Below are 17089 nucleotides of genomic sequence, written 5' to 3'. Positions count from 1 at the left end.
TTGTAAGATAAAAAAAAACAGTGTATTTACAAGACAAATTAGGAAGCTGGTCATATTTAAAATTGACATAATTGCTCATCTGACATTACTTCAAATTTTCTTGCGTACACGATAATAAATCTAATGTTTTTTTATTCTTAAATTCATGCCTTCATATATACTCTATTCGTCTCAATTTATATGATGTTTTGGACGTTTTATACGTGTTAAGAAATGTAATTAATTATATGTACAAAAGAGATATTATGAGTTGTTTTACAAAATTGTCCTTAATAAAATATGAAAAAGATAAATGGAAGAATTGAAAGAAGAGAGGGTAATAAATAATTAAAGATACAATATAAAAAGTAACATTAATGTTTTATTAATATTGTAAAACGACATTCTTTCAAAAAGAAAATTGTAAAGCGACATATAATTTGAGACAATTTTTTTTCAAAGTGACGTATAATTTGAGAAAGAGGGGGTAACAAATTTAAAAAGGTCAAAGTAATGATTAAGATAAAATGATTCTTTAATTGTATTTTGGGGACAACTTAACATAACGTTTCTTTCTGGAGCACAATACATTTGAAAAAGTACATGAATACATTGCATTTGGAATTGTATGTAGACAAGACCCCAATAAAAAATAGTACATTGGTTTTCATATATGTCAACATTTAGAACATTAGAAAAAACTTGACCAATCATTACCTAGTTTTATATTTAGGTCAAACCCTACTTCTAAAAAATGTACTATGCATTAAATTTCTTTAGATGTAATAATGTAATGTTGACTAAAAAATGATCACATATTTGCATTTCCTATTTATTTCATTTGCCTTCTATAAACATTACATTAAGACAGACACCAAAATTCAATAAAAATATCATGTATCAGGAAATGATTCAGTAAAAAATCATGTGTGATGAAATGATTCAGATTTGCTAAGGTCGTATCAGTAGACGTTGGATCGAAATTAGACGGTCCAATTTCATATTCAGTAGTTAGATTTTTAAACAAAAATCTGCATTAAAATTTAAACCGTCCAATCTCGACACAACTGCTACAATATGTGGATGCGGATTTAATAATGTATTCAAATCATCCAACTATATTACCTGCTAATTATTGCTCCAACAGAACACAGTCACATCAAATCAATTGAATGCAACAAATCTATTAAATTTCAACAAGATTTAATACAATGCCTTCTAACATCATAATTGCATTGGATTCCAACAAAAATTAATACATCATAATTGCATATACACAAATTTAATTGGCACAATATTTTCATGCTACGTACTAAAATCATACCAAATCCAGCTCAATAAATGGTTATCATACAAGAGCATATGTATTTTAACTATTTCAACAATCAAAGAGCAAGTGCAGGTAAATTCTGCATAAGCTCGAAACAACTTGCGACAATAAGCTTGACTGGATTCTCAACAGCCGGCTTTTGGTGCAGCAGATTGCGAAAAAGAGAGGTTTCTCTCTTAATCTAACACCCTGCAGCCGACATCAGAGGATCCATTTTGCTGATGGACAACACACCACAAGCTACATCATAAGCTATTCCAAACACAAATTACAGCTAATTAACTCACAACGATGTTCAATAAGCTCTTCCAAACACTCGATCGAGTGTTTACTTGACATAAGATAAGCTCAGATGAACTCTTCCAAACACAACCTTAGATCAAGAAAGACAGGACTAAACCATAAAGAGAGGATTCTTAATTTTTTGCCTAAACTGTTCATTTCTTACTAAGCAATTAACATTGTGTTCAAGATAACAGAGAAACAGTGAAAGGCTTACATAATTACTACTACCAATGTTCAAAGAGACATCATACTAATAATAGAGTTTTGAAATCATAGATTCCAACCCATTTAGTTAACAAACATTAGGGTATGGATCTCATAAATAAGCCTAAAAAAATTACACAAACAATTACATAAACTTCAACATAAAAGTTACCACCTTAAGAAATTTCAACCTTTAATAATTAGCCACTTATCAACATCTCCAAGTTGAAATTGAGATGAGTTCTTTCCTCTGCCAACATAGCACAAGAGATGAAGGCTTTCTTTCCACTTGAAATCCTCTCACAGGTGGCCTTTGAACCAAACACTCGGCTTGAGCTTCCGTGAATTTGCTGAATGTGAAGGGAGAGAAACCGGACTGAAGAAACATGTTCCTCCATGGAGGTAATTTGTCACGCTGGTTGTGGTGACCGAGGATGATTTTGTTGATGGTTGGTTGGATGTAATGCCTTTCAATCTTTTGGAGTACATCGAGGTTCACGTTCACAGCATCAAGTGATTCAAGTAAAGCTGAGTAACATTGAAGAACATGAACGACATTGGTGGGAAGAGGAACATCCATTCGGTCGCAGTTTTTGTCCAAAGTTACGACCACTTTCGGCCTTAGCTGCTTTAAAAAATGAAGAGCCACAGGGAAGCATGATGGATTACTTATGAAACTGGAAACAGGAAAGTTCACACCAATGGCTTCATTACTATCAAAGAAATGACCCGGTAGAGGACATGATGGCAAGTTCAACGATTCAATGTTCAAAACGTTGAACTCAAACGACATGTTGAGGTCTTTTGCATACTGACTCAAATTGTCTTGGGTGAAATTGAGCTCAATCTCGTTGCAAGACGAGGGAGATACAACAACAGTAATCTTAAGTGAAGGCTTACCGTTACTTCTTAGTACAATCTCTTGCATAAAAGACGACCATTGTACTCCAAACCCAATATCGAAATCAATAACATGAATTCGATCGAACCTCTCCAAGGCTTCAATGAGGGCTTGATTACAAGTAAAGTTGGCAAACTGAAGAACAGGTGATATCTCGGAAAAAGACTTATAAGCTCCAATTTTAAAAATGAAACTAATCGGCGAAAAAGCCGTGAGATTGTTACCGTTTGAATGAAGCATTAACTGTAAGGCTTCTTTCATGTAGAAAGAAGCCCTTTGAAAAGGCTTACCAATTGGTGAGAGCTGGTGATTGAGCCGCGCCAATATCCCTTGCGCTTGAACCGGATTACCAGCTTCTATCAGCTCAGCAGTTTTGAATAGCTGATCAAATATACTCTGCTGAAGCTGGATGCTTGCATCATCTCCGGTAGTACTAGAACTCACCTTTTGCTGCTTCGCAATTGGAACAACCGACGACTGCTGTTGTTGGTAATGCTGCTGCAGATCATGATGATGAGGAAACAATGGAAGCTGTGTTTCCTGCTGCTGATGTCTCCTAGCAAACACTTCTTGACCAGAATCCAAAAGCGGTAACGCATTGTAATTCTCAGGAATGAATGGAAAAACATTGTAATTCCCTTGTTGAACCGAAGAGTCCATGTTCAACCCTTGTTGTTGTTGATGATCCAAAACACCAAAACCACCATGAAAATCAACATTTTGAGAACCACAACCACCACTTTGCAAGATTTTGTTCAATCCAGCATAAGGGTCTTCAACATCTCCCATAATTAACCTCAAAAGTGACTGATCTTGACCTTCCCAATCCTCCATTCTCATACCACCACCACCACCACATTTTTCTTCACTATTCTCATCATTTGAAAGATGAGCAAGGTTCTCAAAAACTACCATTGAAGTATTGCTATTTGAACCATTACCATTACTACCACTACCATGAGAAGATGACAATGTTGAAGATGAAAATGGAGAACTAGGGCTTCTTCTTGAATCAAGAACTGAAGTGGGCTCCACATAGCAATAATCTTCTTTATCTAATGACCAATTTTGTTGTTGAGGTTGATTCAAAAGCAATGAAAATGAATCTGAAACTGAATTTGAAGTTGAAGAGAAATTATCCAACATTCCCTTCACTTGAAATTCCTCAAAAGTTAAGGGAAAAGCCTTCATCTAAAAACAAAAACAAAGAAAAAGTTACCAATTTGAACAAGAACAAAGAACAAAAAATTGTGACCACAAAACCAATAACCCAAATGACCCAAAAGTCTCAAAAGACCATAAAGTTTACACCTTTGTTCTTTTCTTACCCTCTTCCCCACAAAATCCACTACCCCAGAAAACAGATTTAATTTCAAACAAAACAAAAAAAAAATGATTTTTTTTTCTTTTAGCCAAATGGGTCTTGAATCTTGATTTTTTCTAACAAAGCTTAGAAATTAAGCAAATTTAGATGCTTAATGAAAACCCTTATGAAAAAAAAGATGATTTTTTTTTATTGGGGTATTAGGGTAATGATTTTGATATTTATTGAAAAACAAAACTAAAAACATATATTAACAAAAAAACATAAAATAAAATAAAATAAAAAAACAGGTACAAGTTGAGCAAGCACCTTAAAGTGTATTGTTGTGTAACATGTTGAAGTTGAAGAAGTGAATGAAGAAGAAAGACATGAACATGAATGTGAAACTCACTTTGCTTGTATTTGAACAACAAACACAACACTCTTTGTTTGTACTTTGTAGCTTCTTGTGTTGTGTTTTTGTTAAGATGGATGCGTGCATACGTAGGTCATATAATTGCGTGCTGAGATATTTTGGTTTGTTTTTTAAATTTTTTAATGGGTGAACAATAATAGAAACTAATTATGGTTATGATAAGGGACTTAAAAATAAAGATTGAGTATTTTGGTTATGTTATTGACAAAACTGAAAATGCTCAGATATCAATGTGGCAGGAAAGAACAAGGACAAAGCTTAGGTTTGATGTGAATTGTTTACAGAAACTGATTTGGACATGTCAGAGACAAGGCATAGTAATTTACTATATCTTAGTTCCCCCATGTGAAGCCTAACAATAATAACAACTCCAATATGAATTATGAAGTGTAAAGTTACTTATATATAAATGAAAACTTTGAAATCGTTTACTTGCATCCCTTTCTTTGCTTGAATTTTAAATTGTTTACCTTGACATTGAAATTTCCTTCTCTTTCAATCTATGGTTTTATTTTTTTTCTTTCTTTGTTTGTTGCCTAAAGTGTAGGATAACACTTGTATACCATTGGACTACCAATGTTATATAACATTGACCAATTAGGGTGTGTCACGTAGTCAATGTAAGGAAAGACTAAAGAGGAAAGAGAAAAGATATGCATATGTGGCACACTCTAATTGGTCAATGTTATATAACATTGGTAGCTCAATGGTACACAAGTATTATCCCTAAAGTGTGGGTGTATGTTCTTTTCTCTCTTCTTAAGACACCTCATACCTCAAGGAAGCAATACTCATGAAAGAGCCTATTCTAGGTCCTAATACAATAGTAAATGGGTAAAGTTATAAATGTCGTTGATTTTGTAAGAAACATGATATTTGTATAATCAACTTTTAAACAGATCTATCTCTACTTACATTTTGTTCTTACTCTCTCGTTCTCTTCGTTTTCTCTTTCTATATTTTATGGCCAATAAAAATAAAGAACATAAAATTATCACAAAAGTTGTCACTAAATGATTATCTAAATATCATTACTCTTACTCATTTTGTAAATGATTTTTCAAACTTGATTGTTCTTTAATAAAAATTATTTAGCATTAAAAGTATTCACATATTTAGTTTAGAATTTTAGGCAAAAAAGTGAAGATATAAGAATGGGTTAATTAGTATATAGTCTCTATAAATATCTTTAATTTCATTTTTAATTCTTACAAAAAGAAATCTCACGTTTTAGTTCTTGTCAACTATTCCGTCCATATTTTTAGTCTTTATAAAAACTTCATGAGCGATTTTAGTCCCTATAAAATTTTCCGTCAACACCTTTGGTTGCTAAAAATGCAAAGGAAAATGTTACAGACACTAACAAGTGCGGATTTTATTTGGAAAGACTAAAAAAAAAAATTATGAATATTTATAAAATGAGTCAAATGCAACAGTGCAAATATGTGTGTGTGGGTCAGTTTTGTTTAAGGATGTGTATGTATGTCATTATTAATCTTAAATGATGACAAGTATATATGACATGTCCTTAAAAAAAAAGTATTCCCTCCGTTTCAAAATAAGTGTCGTTTTAGGTGTTTACACACATATTAAGAAATATAATGATTAAAAGAAAGAGAATGATTATTTTACCAAATTATCCTTATTAACTATTGGTTAGTTTTAAAAGTAATACTTTGGAAGTAATGTGCAGAGTATTAATTGGAGGGTACAACTGAAAAGAAAAAGTTATTATTGCATTGGAAACTGAAAGTGACATTCATTTTAAAACAATTTTTTTTGGCTAAAGCGACATTCATTTTGAAACGGAGGGAGTATATATGACATATATTATTTATTGTTTTGGAACGAAGAATGACATGTATTGTATCAGTCGCATCAAAATCACACACACACACACACACACACACACACACACACACACACACACACACACATATATATATATATATATATATATATATATATATATTATATTGATTGATTGACACTTGAAAGTAGCAGCAATTATTTGTACAATGTCTCCGATAACTAGCAATTTTTTTTTATAAAAACTATATGTTAAAATTTGATCAAATCTTAATTACTCAATTCGATCACTATTATAAATAAAATTATACTTTTTTAAATATATTAAATAATTAATGTATATATTATTTATTATAAATTGGATACAATAATTATTCAATGCATCTAATAAATGAAATTTTATTTATAATAATGATTGGAAAGAGCATCCTTTGAGATAATCAATGCCTTTCTCTACAAATACAATATAGATACATTGGAGCCACATGGGAAGGTAAAACTGAAAGTGGGATTGGATTAGAAAATGGACTAATATTACAATGGCTCCGTGACACAAAGACAACCACTTTTAAATCACGAGATAGAACTGAAAGTGTATTCTAATGCAATGCAATAAAACGTCCTCTATGACAATACACCAAAAGGAATGAAGCAAAATTAACGACCAAAATTAACGACCAAATTGCCACTATAGGAACTGAACTGAAAGTGTATTCTAACGGATTCCTTTAATCAGTTCAGCTTTGTTGGTGGTAATTGTTCTAAGGTGTGGCAATCTATTTTGCATTTGATTTACTGTGTGGGAAATATGGAAAGAAAGAAATAGCAGGTTATTCAATGCTAAAGAATGCTCGACATATCAGATAGTTGATAAGATTAAGTCATTACCTTTTTGTGGTTGAAGGCGAAATATGCTACTCTCACTTTCAATTATCATGGCTGGTGGCTTAGTCATTTCACTATGTTGAGCATCGGCTAATGTTATTTCCTTTTCTGTGTTTTGTTTCGGTTTTATGTTCCCATTTTTTGTACATACTCTTGTGACTATTGTTCCTTCTTGGTACACCTTGTGCTAGGAATGACGTTTTAATTGGGTAATATATTTCTTTTTAGCCTCATAAAAAAAATTAATTGATAATTTAAATGATTTAATAAAAATGATAAAATAGTTTAAATGAAGGGTAAAAATGGAAGAAAAGGTCCAACCGAAAAAAAAAGAAGTAATGCCTTTATATATTAGTATAAATGTAGTGGCTCAATGAAAATATTCTGTAAACAAATTTGAGCTTCATATTGTATATAGACCGTTTGTCTCAATGCAGTATTTGAGCTTGAATTGTTATTGAGCATAAGCAATTGGGCCCAGGTCTTTGACCGATCCAGAACAAATACTATATTTTTTTTAGAGGAACATCAACACTTTTTTTTTTTTTTTGACAGTAGAGGAACATCAACACTATATATACTTTTGTCAACAAAAAAAAAAATCAACACTATATGTGACCTCCACATACAAAAACAGTCGGCCCTAATATTTTTAGTGAGAGAAACTCTGCCTTCTCTCTAAGTTTTCTTCCTCTTTCACACATCGAGGAGGGGTGATTTTAGGTCAATTTTTGACCTAGAATCACCCCTCTGCATCTCTTTTCCCATTTCTTTCAATCTAAATAAGTGATCTCCACATACATCAAGTTTTTCTTTTGTGTTTTTTCGTGATTTCGTCGTCTTAGTGCGACGTTGTGTTGTTCGTCGTCTTATGCGGCGTTGTTTGATTTCACATCTTCTGTTGTGTGGTGTTCGTTTGCTTCGTATTGAAAGATCAGCTTCAGACAATCACAAAGTCAATCAATGATTTGGGCGTCAACGTTGCAGATCCAGAAGCATGAGTATTCTGGTGATTTAGATTTTATCATATTATTTGTAGACATTTTGCCGTTGAATGCTATTAACTTGGGTGTTGTGAGTTTGTTCGCAGATTCACCCCTTACGTTTTTAGCGATATTGATCATGTTATTGGCTCTGATGTATTCTATCAGTATGAATGAATGAATATCTTTTGTTTTTGTCAAAAAAAAAATTAACACTATATATTTACCGGTCTAACCGTATTTTTTTTTTTTTAGGGAAAATAACACAAAAAAATCAACACTATATACTTACCGGTCTAACCGCTTTTTTTTTTTTTTTTTAGGGAAAATAACACATTTTGTCAATCAATTAATTATATAGGCATTTAAAATACGGTCTAATTTTTTCAGTAAAATTTCATTTAAAATGATTCTATTATGTTATTGGAAATAAAATGTCAATCAATTATTATGTCATTGGCGTCAACATAAGACTACTTTTCAAATTTAAAAACATCAAGATTTTAATAATTTAAGTTAATTTATCATTTGTCTAATGATTGTGTCTTTGACATTATTGCTTGTCTTGTACTCCCTCCGTCCCATATTACTTGACATAGTTGACTCTGTCACGTATGTCAATGCACAATTTTAAACTTAAATTTCTTTAATAATCTAGTAGAAAAAATTACGAAAATTTGATATTTTGAAAATATTAATCGAGACGAATCTAACAATATCTTATATGCTATATTTTGTTTTTAGGGTTAATAGACTTTTACCCCCCTGTAATATAGGTGACTTTTGGTTTTGCCCCCTAGGAAATTTTTTTTTTAGATTCCGTCCTCGTAAAATGAAGATTCTTTGGTTTTGCCCCCTGACCCCAATGAGTCAGCAGAATCTCCTATGTGGCACGCTGCGTCAGCAGATTCTGCTGACGTGGCGCGCTGACTGTATAATTATTTTTATTTTTTATTTTTTTATTGGGGTACACGTGGCATTTTTTATTTTTTTTTAAAAAAAATATTTAAAAAATTGAAAAACTAATAAAAAAATTGAAAAATTAATAAAAAAATTTAAAAATTCTGGAAAAATGAAAAATTAATAAAAAATTGAAAAAAAAATTAAAAAATTCTGGAAAAATGAAAAATTAATAAAAAAATTGAAAAAAATATTAAAAAATTCTGGAAAATTGAAAAATTAATAAAAAAATTGAAAAAAATATTAAAAAATTCTGGAAAAATGAAAAATTAATAAAAAAATTGAAAAAAATATTAAAAAATTCTGGAAAATTGAAAAATTAATAAAAAAATTTAAAAATTCTTGAAAATCGAAAAATTAATAAAAAATCTGGAAAAATGAAAAATTAATAAAAAAACTGTAAAAAATATTAAAAAATTCTGGATTTTTTTTTTAAAGAAATTAAAGAAATCTGGAAAAATTAATCAAAATAAAAAAGTATCTGAAAAAATTTAAAAATTCTGGAAAAATTAATAATAATAAAAAATGATTAAAAAAATAAAATAATCTAATAAAATGAAAAATAATGAAAAAATTTTGGAAAATAAAAAATTTCTGGAAAATATTTAAAAAAATTCGAAATTTTCAAAAAAAATTAAAAAGATTAATCATTTTTAAAAAAATGAAATTTTTGAAATTTTCATTCGTATTTTTCGAAATTTTGATTAGTATATATGCATTCATGACTTTAAAATTTAGTTTTGTATGGTTGTATTAGGTCCAGTTTAAATTTGAAGACATGCAATTGAAATAAAATGAACCAACATGTCATAACATTAGTGAATGAGAAAGCTAGATTAATAGAGTTCGATATTGCACCCGATAGAAGAACAACCGGCAAAATTCCAGGAAATACTAATTAGTTGTAATTTTTAAATGGTCGAGAAAAGGGGAAATAATGGGCGATAATAGAACACATGAATCAACGAATGTAGTAGACATTGTTGAAAACAAAATTTCGAAAAATACGAATGAAAAATTCAAAAATTTCATTTTTTTAAAAATGATTAATCTTTTTAATTTTTTTTGAAAATTTCGAATTTTTTTAAATATTTTCAAGAATTTTTTCCAGAAATTTTTTATTTTCCAGAATTTTTTCATTATTTTTCATTTTTTAATATTTTTTACAGTTTTTTTATTAATTTTTCATTTTTTCCAGATTTTTTATTAATTTTTCGATTTTCAAGAATTTTTAATTTTTTAAATTTTTTATTAATTTTTCAATTTTCCAGATTTTTTTAATATTTTTTTCAATTTTTTTATTAATTTTTCAATTTTCCAGAATTTTTTAATATTTTTTTCAATTTTTTTATTAATTTTTCATTTTTCCAGAATTTTTTAATTTTTTTTCTATTTTTTATTAATTTTTCATTTTTCCAGAATTTTTTAATTTTTTTATTAATTTTTCAATTTTTTTATATTTTTTTTAAATTTTTTTATTAATTTTTCAATTTTTTAAATATTTTTTTTTAAAAAAAATAAAAAATGCCACGTGTACCCCAATAAAAAAATAAAAAATAAAAATAATTATACAGTCAGCGCGCCACGTCAGCAGAATCTGCTGACGCAGCGTGCCACATAGGAGATTCTGCTGACTCATTGGGGTCAGGGGGCAAAACCAAAGAATCTTCATTTTACGAGGACGGAATCTAAAAAAAAAATTTCCTAGGGGGCAAAACCAAAAGTCACCTATATTACAGGGGGGTAAAAGCCTATTAACCCTTGTTTTTATATACTAGTAGAAAAATAGAGTCAAAGCATGGTACATGAATAGTGTAAATATTCTAAATAGGTCAAGTAATATGGGACGGAGGGAGTAATTTTTTATGGGGTTTCCTTATTTTGTTAGCATGTTTTATATTACAATATATATTCATATAGATAAGTGCCACACTTGTCTTTGACATACAAGGGGTGATTTTTTTGTTTGTTTTGAGAGGACATACAAGGGATGTTACTCACACATAATATATAATAGACGACACATCGGTTGATAAAATAAAATTTAAGTGATTTTTTTATTGAAAAACAGTAGAGATTATAGAATGCATATGCATACCTAAAAGTGGGTGTTTATTGCTTTATTAATCAATAATGTACTAATAATGTATATGTTTATATCTTTAGGCTCAAGTTGTGCTGATCAAAGATTTCAATAATGACTTGGGAGGTGGTTTAAAATATTGTATACGCAAAGTCATAACATGTGCCATAAGTTATTATTTTTCTTTTACTATAGTCGGCCATAAGTTAACGCATTTCCGATTAAGTTAAATTGTCATAATCTATTTCGTCGTGAGATAATTCATGTCTTAGAACGATTACTTGTGACACAAGTAAATTGTGAGTTGATTGGTTATTCAATCTGTTGTGTGATAACTGTTTTAGTTAGTGACTAGTTGAACAAGTTAGAGGAGATAGTATGCATAGTTGAGTTAGTTAAGTTGGTTACTTGGTTGATAATCAACTAATGAGTAGTTAGTTAGAATATTGCATTGTATATAAGATATCATATCATGAACTTTGAGTTGTAATCCATTATACTCCCTCCGGTCCTTATTATAAGAAAAAGTTGACTTTTTAGGTTCATAGAATAATTAATGTATCTTATTGTAAATATAGACTAGATACATCACTTGCACAATGAACCAAAAAAATTAATTGTTTCTTATAATAAGGACCGGAGGGAGTATTCCCTTCGTTGTTAATAAATTTGTCTAGTTTTCCTCATTATTTAGTACTTCATTACAATCAATCTCTCAATCTTTCTTTCCCTTTCTTTGATCTTTTCTTCAACTAGAACTGCAATTGTTCCAACAATTTGGGATAACATAGCCCGGTTCGATGCATTCATTAATCTGATCAAGGTCAATGCCAAATTCAAAATAAATATGGAATCAATTCCTTGCTAATCTGGTTGTGTTCAAAGACGACAATTATAATTGATGGTGTGCGCAAATGAATACGATTGATATTCGTATTTTAAGATGTTATTGAAATTGTAAATGATGGTGTTCGTCCATTAGTAGATAATGCAACATAAGTGCAAAAGATTGTGCGTCGTGACCCGAAGAAGAAAAATGTTGAGAGATTGTTTTTGATCGATAAGTGTGTAGACTAAAGTATATTTGAGAAGATAATTGAAGAAGAAACATCAAATGGAGCATGGGATACACTTAAGAAAGTGTATGGTGGTGATGAAAAGCTCAATAAAGTGAAGCTTCAAGCCTTGTGTCGTCAATATGAGATGCTCTAGATGATTGAGCAAGAGTCTATTGCATAGTTCATCAAAAGATTGGGAAAATTGCTTTTCTGACATAGAGAACTTCACAATGACACAAGAAAATTATGTAAATGCCTCCAGCGGTAGTTAACTACCATTTTGGGCTAAGCGGCGGCTGTTAATATTCGCTGGCACCAGCGGCTGTTAACAACCGCTGGCACCAACGGCAGATAACTGTCATTCACACCAGTAAACAGAACCAGTGCATTTTGCACTGGTTTTTCCAGGAACTTTGGCATGTTTTTGCCTCTAATTGGAAATTAATGAATATAAAACGTACGAAATAATAATATTTAACAGGATAAAATTAGAACACAAGAAATAATATAAAAGGTATGTCGGAAAATGTCATAGAAATACAAAAATGTACGGAACATGTCATAATTATACATCACCATGATCATCGTCAAAAAGTACATAAAAAAAGCCTAATCATAATCAACCCTGCTGCCTACTCTGCCTCTGCCCCCTGCGCCGCCTGACAATCTGATACGTAAGGGCAGGGCGACCAGTACCGGCTATCCGCATCACCTCCTGGACAATCTCCTCTTTAGTCATCTCGGCTTGCCTGGCCACAATATCATCAGCTATATGCACCACATCCCGGATGATCGTTAGTGTGTCAGACATCTCCCTGGCATGCTCCTCCTCTATCATCTGCTCCACGTTCGCCGGCCTGGGAGGAGATCCTTCATCAGGTAGGAGAATACGAGGGTGAGATACTTTGGCATACCAAGCCATGTAGCCAGGCTCATGATGCCATGGTTTCTCACACCCATTTCCCCAATCAGTGCAGAACCACGCCTGAGCGTCTAGCAACACAGTGGTCAGCAACTGCGTAGGCACATAAGCGACATCTGACGGATGTCTGGGAACATCCTGTACAAAGAAAAACTGCCTCTTCACCCGCTCAGGTAAATGACGGTACACCTTCTCCCTCCCGCACATCAGTCATCCCGAGTAAGTGCACAGAAGCTGAAATGGGCGCACTTCTCTGTGATCACCATAAGTACAAAATCGGACATCATCCACCTCTAAGCGATCAAGCATTAAGCGGTAATGGTTCACATCTTTATGCCCTTTGCTAGTAAGTCATCTCCCAGCACATGGTCTATCCGCGCGTCCCGCTCTTGTTTTTCCTCCTTGGGTGCGGACCTGGCAAATGCTCCAAAAGCATAAATAAAATACATTATAAAAGCTTCACAGAAATATTTAAATTAAATCTTAAATAAATGTAGTCTAACTTAGGAAAAAATAATCTAACATAATAATAAAAATTATAAAATAAATTCATAAAGAAATGAAGGTAAATATTTAATTATCCAGAAGTCCTAGCTCAACTGGCAAAAATGCCGAAATTGTTAGGCCGGATGCCATGACCGGGGTTCGAACCCCGGTACCTCCACTTGTGTGTGTGAGTTTATAATGGCTTTGCCATTTCGTCTATCTTACCAAAAAAAAAATATTTAATTATTACCATAAGAAGAGTCGTACTTCCAGCCATCGTTCTGTTATTCAGAATAACAAAATCATCCAGATAATCGTACAGGTAAGCTAAGGTCATCCCTCCCCATGACCACTTCCCAATCGCCTGCAAGTCAGCCATACAATCAAGATATATCAGGTCGATGTGTCTGTTCGTTTTGTTAGTGAACAACGCACAACCGACGAAATATAGAAGGAAACTCCTCACACACCACACCCTCCTCCTGCAGCTCCTCCCTGGTCTGAGGTTCCTCCAGCCGTCTAGCCTCTGTCAGGTGGTCTTCATAAACCTACTTCAGTGAGGGATAACTAATATGACCAGCAGATTCATTCCTAACCTCATCCCTAGCATCAGCATCTGACATGCCCAATAACCTAGTCATCAAATCAATCGCACGGTCCCGACGCATTGTCTCGTCGTGGTCCAGCATGCGGCCGTGAATAGGAATGTGTAGGAGATTATGCACATCGTCCAAAGTGATCGTCATCTCCCCCACAGGTAGATGAAAATTACTGGTCTCCGTGTGCCACCTCTCACAGAGAGCACGTATCATGGCATGGGTCACAGTCGAATACCCGTATATATCAAATGATGTAGGCCAGACCCCTCCACAGGCTCCCAAAACCACCTCATACCCTCCTCCGGCTTACCAAGCTCTTTCAACTTTTTCCCTGCATTTATACACTTGTACTCCGCTTCATCATACCACATCTGAAATTCAAATTAATTAAGACATTGTCACTATAAATAATTAAAACACTTACGCTAAATTCTGTTAAATAGAAGTAAAACACTTACGCTACATTATTTTAAATATAATTAAAACACTTACGCTACATAATAATAAATATAATTAAAACACTTACGCTACATAATATTAAACAATTAAAACATTTACGCTACATTCTTTTAAATAAGTAAAACATTTACGCTACGTTCTTTTAAATAATCAATTTAAAGCATAATCCGCCACCCTCAGGATATGGCGATATCAATGGAACACGACGACGTCGTCGCTGAGTCTGAGGCTCAGGCTCACCCTCAGGAACAACATTCCCTGCCTCAAGATAATCCGCCATAACATCCTCTGGCACCCCCTCATCATCTGCCACCTCCTCATCCTCAGCCTCGTCCTACGGCTGAAAAAACATCCTCTCCTCCTCCATCCAATCATATCCAGCAAAACCCTCATCCGCATACCTGGCATAATCATGCGCTGGTGTCGGATCAACCACCTGGGAGGAGTAATTCATATGTGCCTGTGAGCCCTCTCCAACTATCCTCGGGTCCTTGCGCTTCCGAGTCTTATGGACATACGGGTTTTGATCCACCTTCTCCTTCCGAGCGCTAGCTATACTCGCCGGTTTACCTTTGCGCATCCTATCCTCTCTAATAAGCCGTTGCTGTTCATCCTCATCCCTAGCCATATCTGTACAAAACAAATTAAACTTAGGCATTCATACAAATCCACGCTTAGAATCATTCAACAACTTAGGCATTTATGTAACATACCACATTATGTCATTCTTCAAACTTGGCAAAGAATGTAAAAATCCAAGCTTATAATCATTATAACATATATACATTATAAAATTGAACATATTTGCAAAAAAATTACACAAAAAAGCAAGATTTTCTCACTTAGGCATTTCATCAAACACCTTAAGTGCATTTCAAAATACTAGCACAATTAGTGTTAATTCAACATCAAATTCAACTACATTGTACCTAAACCTACTCTAAACAACAATGCCAGCAAAAACCCTACATTATAACATCAAATTCTAACATAATTTGCAATTTCAAAAACCTAACCTAAACACTAAAGTTTTGCTAAAATTATGAAAACTAACACCCTAAACAACCTACATTGCATGTAAATAGGAAGAAAATAACTTACTTGTTAATTACTTGAAGAAATTTGGCTCAAATCCGTGCAATTGAAGTTGGGGTGAAGTTAGGGTGAAGTTGAGTTTGTGTTGTTTTGAACTTGTAACCAGAAACTGGAAGTTTTCTGCGTTCTTAAGATACAGAATGCAGCAGTAGTTAACTACCACTGGGACCAGCGACTGTTAACTGCCGGCGGTTTTCTCAACGGTAATTAACTACCGCCAGGGGCCCTAACATAATTTACTTGTGACAATGTGAAGTTTCTTATGTCAAAAAAGCAATTTTCAAAAGATTGATGATGCTAACTAATCAATTGACTGCCCAAGGCATAGTCCCAGGGTGCGCCGGTTTAGGGCCAATGCCTATAGGGGCCCCAATTTTTTTTGTTGTTTGTTGAGAGGGATGTATCTAGCAAGTATTGTTTTATAGGGGTGCGTATATCAAAAACCACTATGAAGTCCCAAACATTTATCAGCCCAGCAACCCTTCGCTCTTTCTTTTTACAACTTAGCATAATTTCCTTTTCACGGCCCCAACACTTTCATTTTCATACCCCTAGCATTTCATTTGCCAAAACACAAAATTACGCAGGAAAAAATAAGATTGATAAAATCAAATTAATAGTGTTAAAACCATTATATTTAAATGTCCCCAACGAATATTGACTTTATTGAAATTATATGAATGTAGTGATAATGATGCAAACTGTGGCGGATCTTGCCTAAAATATCACGGGGAACGAAAAATACTAGCATAAAAGTCATAGACAATTTTACACAATTGGGGGGAGATAAGTGAGTAAGAGTCTAATAATTTTCTCCAAATGTGAGATGTATTTTGGTATCTTTCTATGATTATTATTTTTTATATGGGGTATGGTGAACATTTTAATTTGATGTAGGAAATGGTTTACAATGCTTTCGAGATATGTCATACGAGGAGCCTCAACGTGCTAACAAATATCAAATTCAAAATGAGAACGGACAAAGATTTTATGTTTAGGAGACAAGTAAATTGTTGTTTGAACTTTTTCAAAATTGAAATGTGTGTGAGGTTTTAGGTGTCACTTAAAATTGAAATGTTTATAATCGATAATTGGATTTATTTTCAAAACGATGTTGGATGAACTCATTTTGGTTGGTATGGTAGTGTTATCTTGAACTTTAGAGTATGCTTCTCTCAAAGTATGTGGTTCAATTTTTTAGTGTCAATTTAGGTGGGCTAGTTTGTCTTCTTAAAAAAAAGATATTAATTAACATCCAAGCTAAGATTGGAATCTACAATGATCAAATCTTGCGTGAACGGGTTGATGTTGT

At 32.7% G+C, this 17089-nt stretch overlaps 1 protein-coding gene across 1 annotated transcript; it reads right to left on the bottom strand.

The window, feature by feature from the left end:
* Positions 1–1138: 1138 nt before the first annotated feature.
* LOC146927226 (scarecrow-like protein 6) lies at positions 1139–4487 on the bottom strand. The gene is made up of 2 exons (XM_085700572.1): positions 4333–4487; positions 1139–3890 (listed from the first exon to the last, which is right to left on the bottom strand). Exon 2 carries the CDS (start codon positions 3888–3890, stop codon positions 2010–2012), a length of 1881 nt encoding a protein of 626 aa, XP_085556698.1. The 5' UTR covers positions 4333–4487; the 3' UTR covers positions 1139–2009.
* Between the last annotated feature and the right edge of the window lie 12602 nt (positions 4488–17089).

Source organism: Medicago sativa, chromosome 4, assembly GCF_051527215.1.
Source record: "Medicago sativa cultivar Bolivia chromosome 4, Bolivia_mono, whole genome shotgun sequence".
In the NCBI taxonomy this organism is placed as follows: Eukaryota; Viridiplantae; Streptophyta; class Magnoliopsida; order Fabales; family Fabaceae; genus Medicago; species Medicago sativa.
Note: the sequence above shows the minus strand (reverse complement) of the source record. Positions and strands in the feature narration are given on the sequence as shown.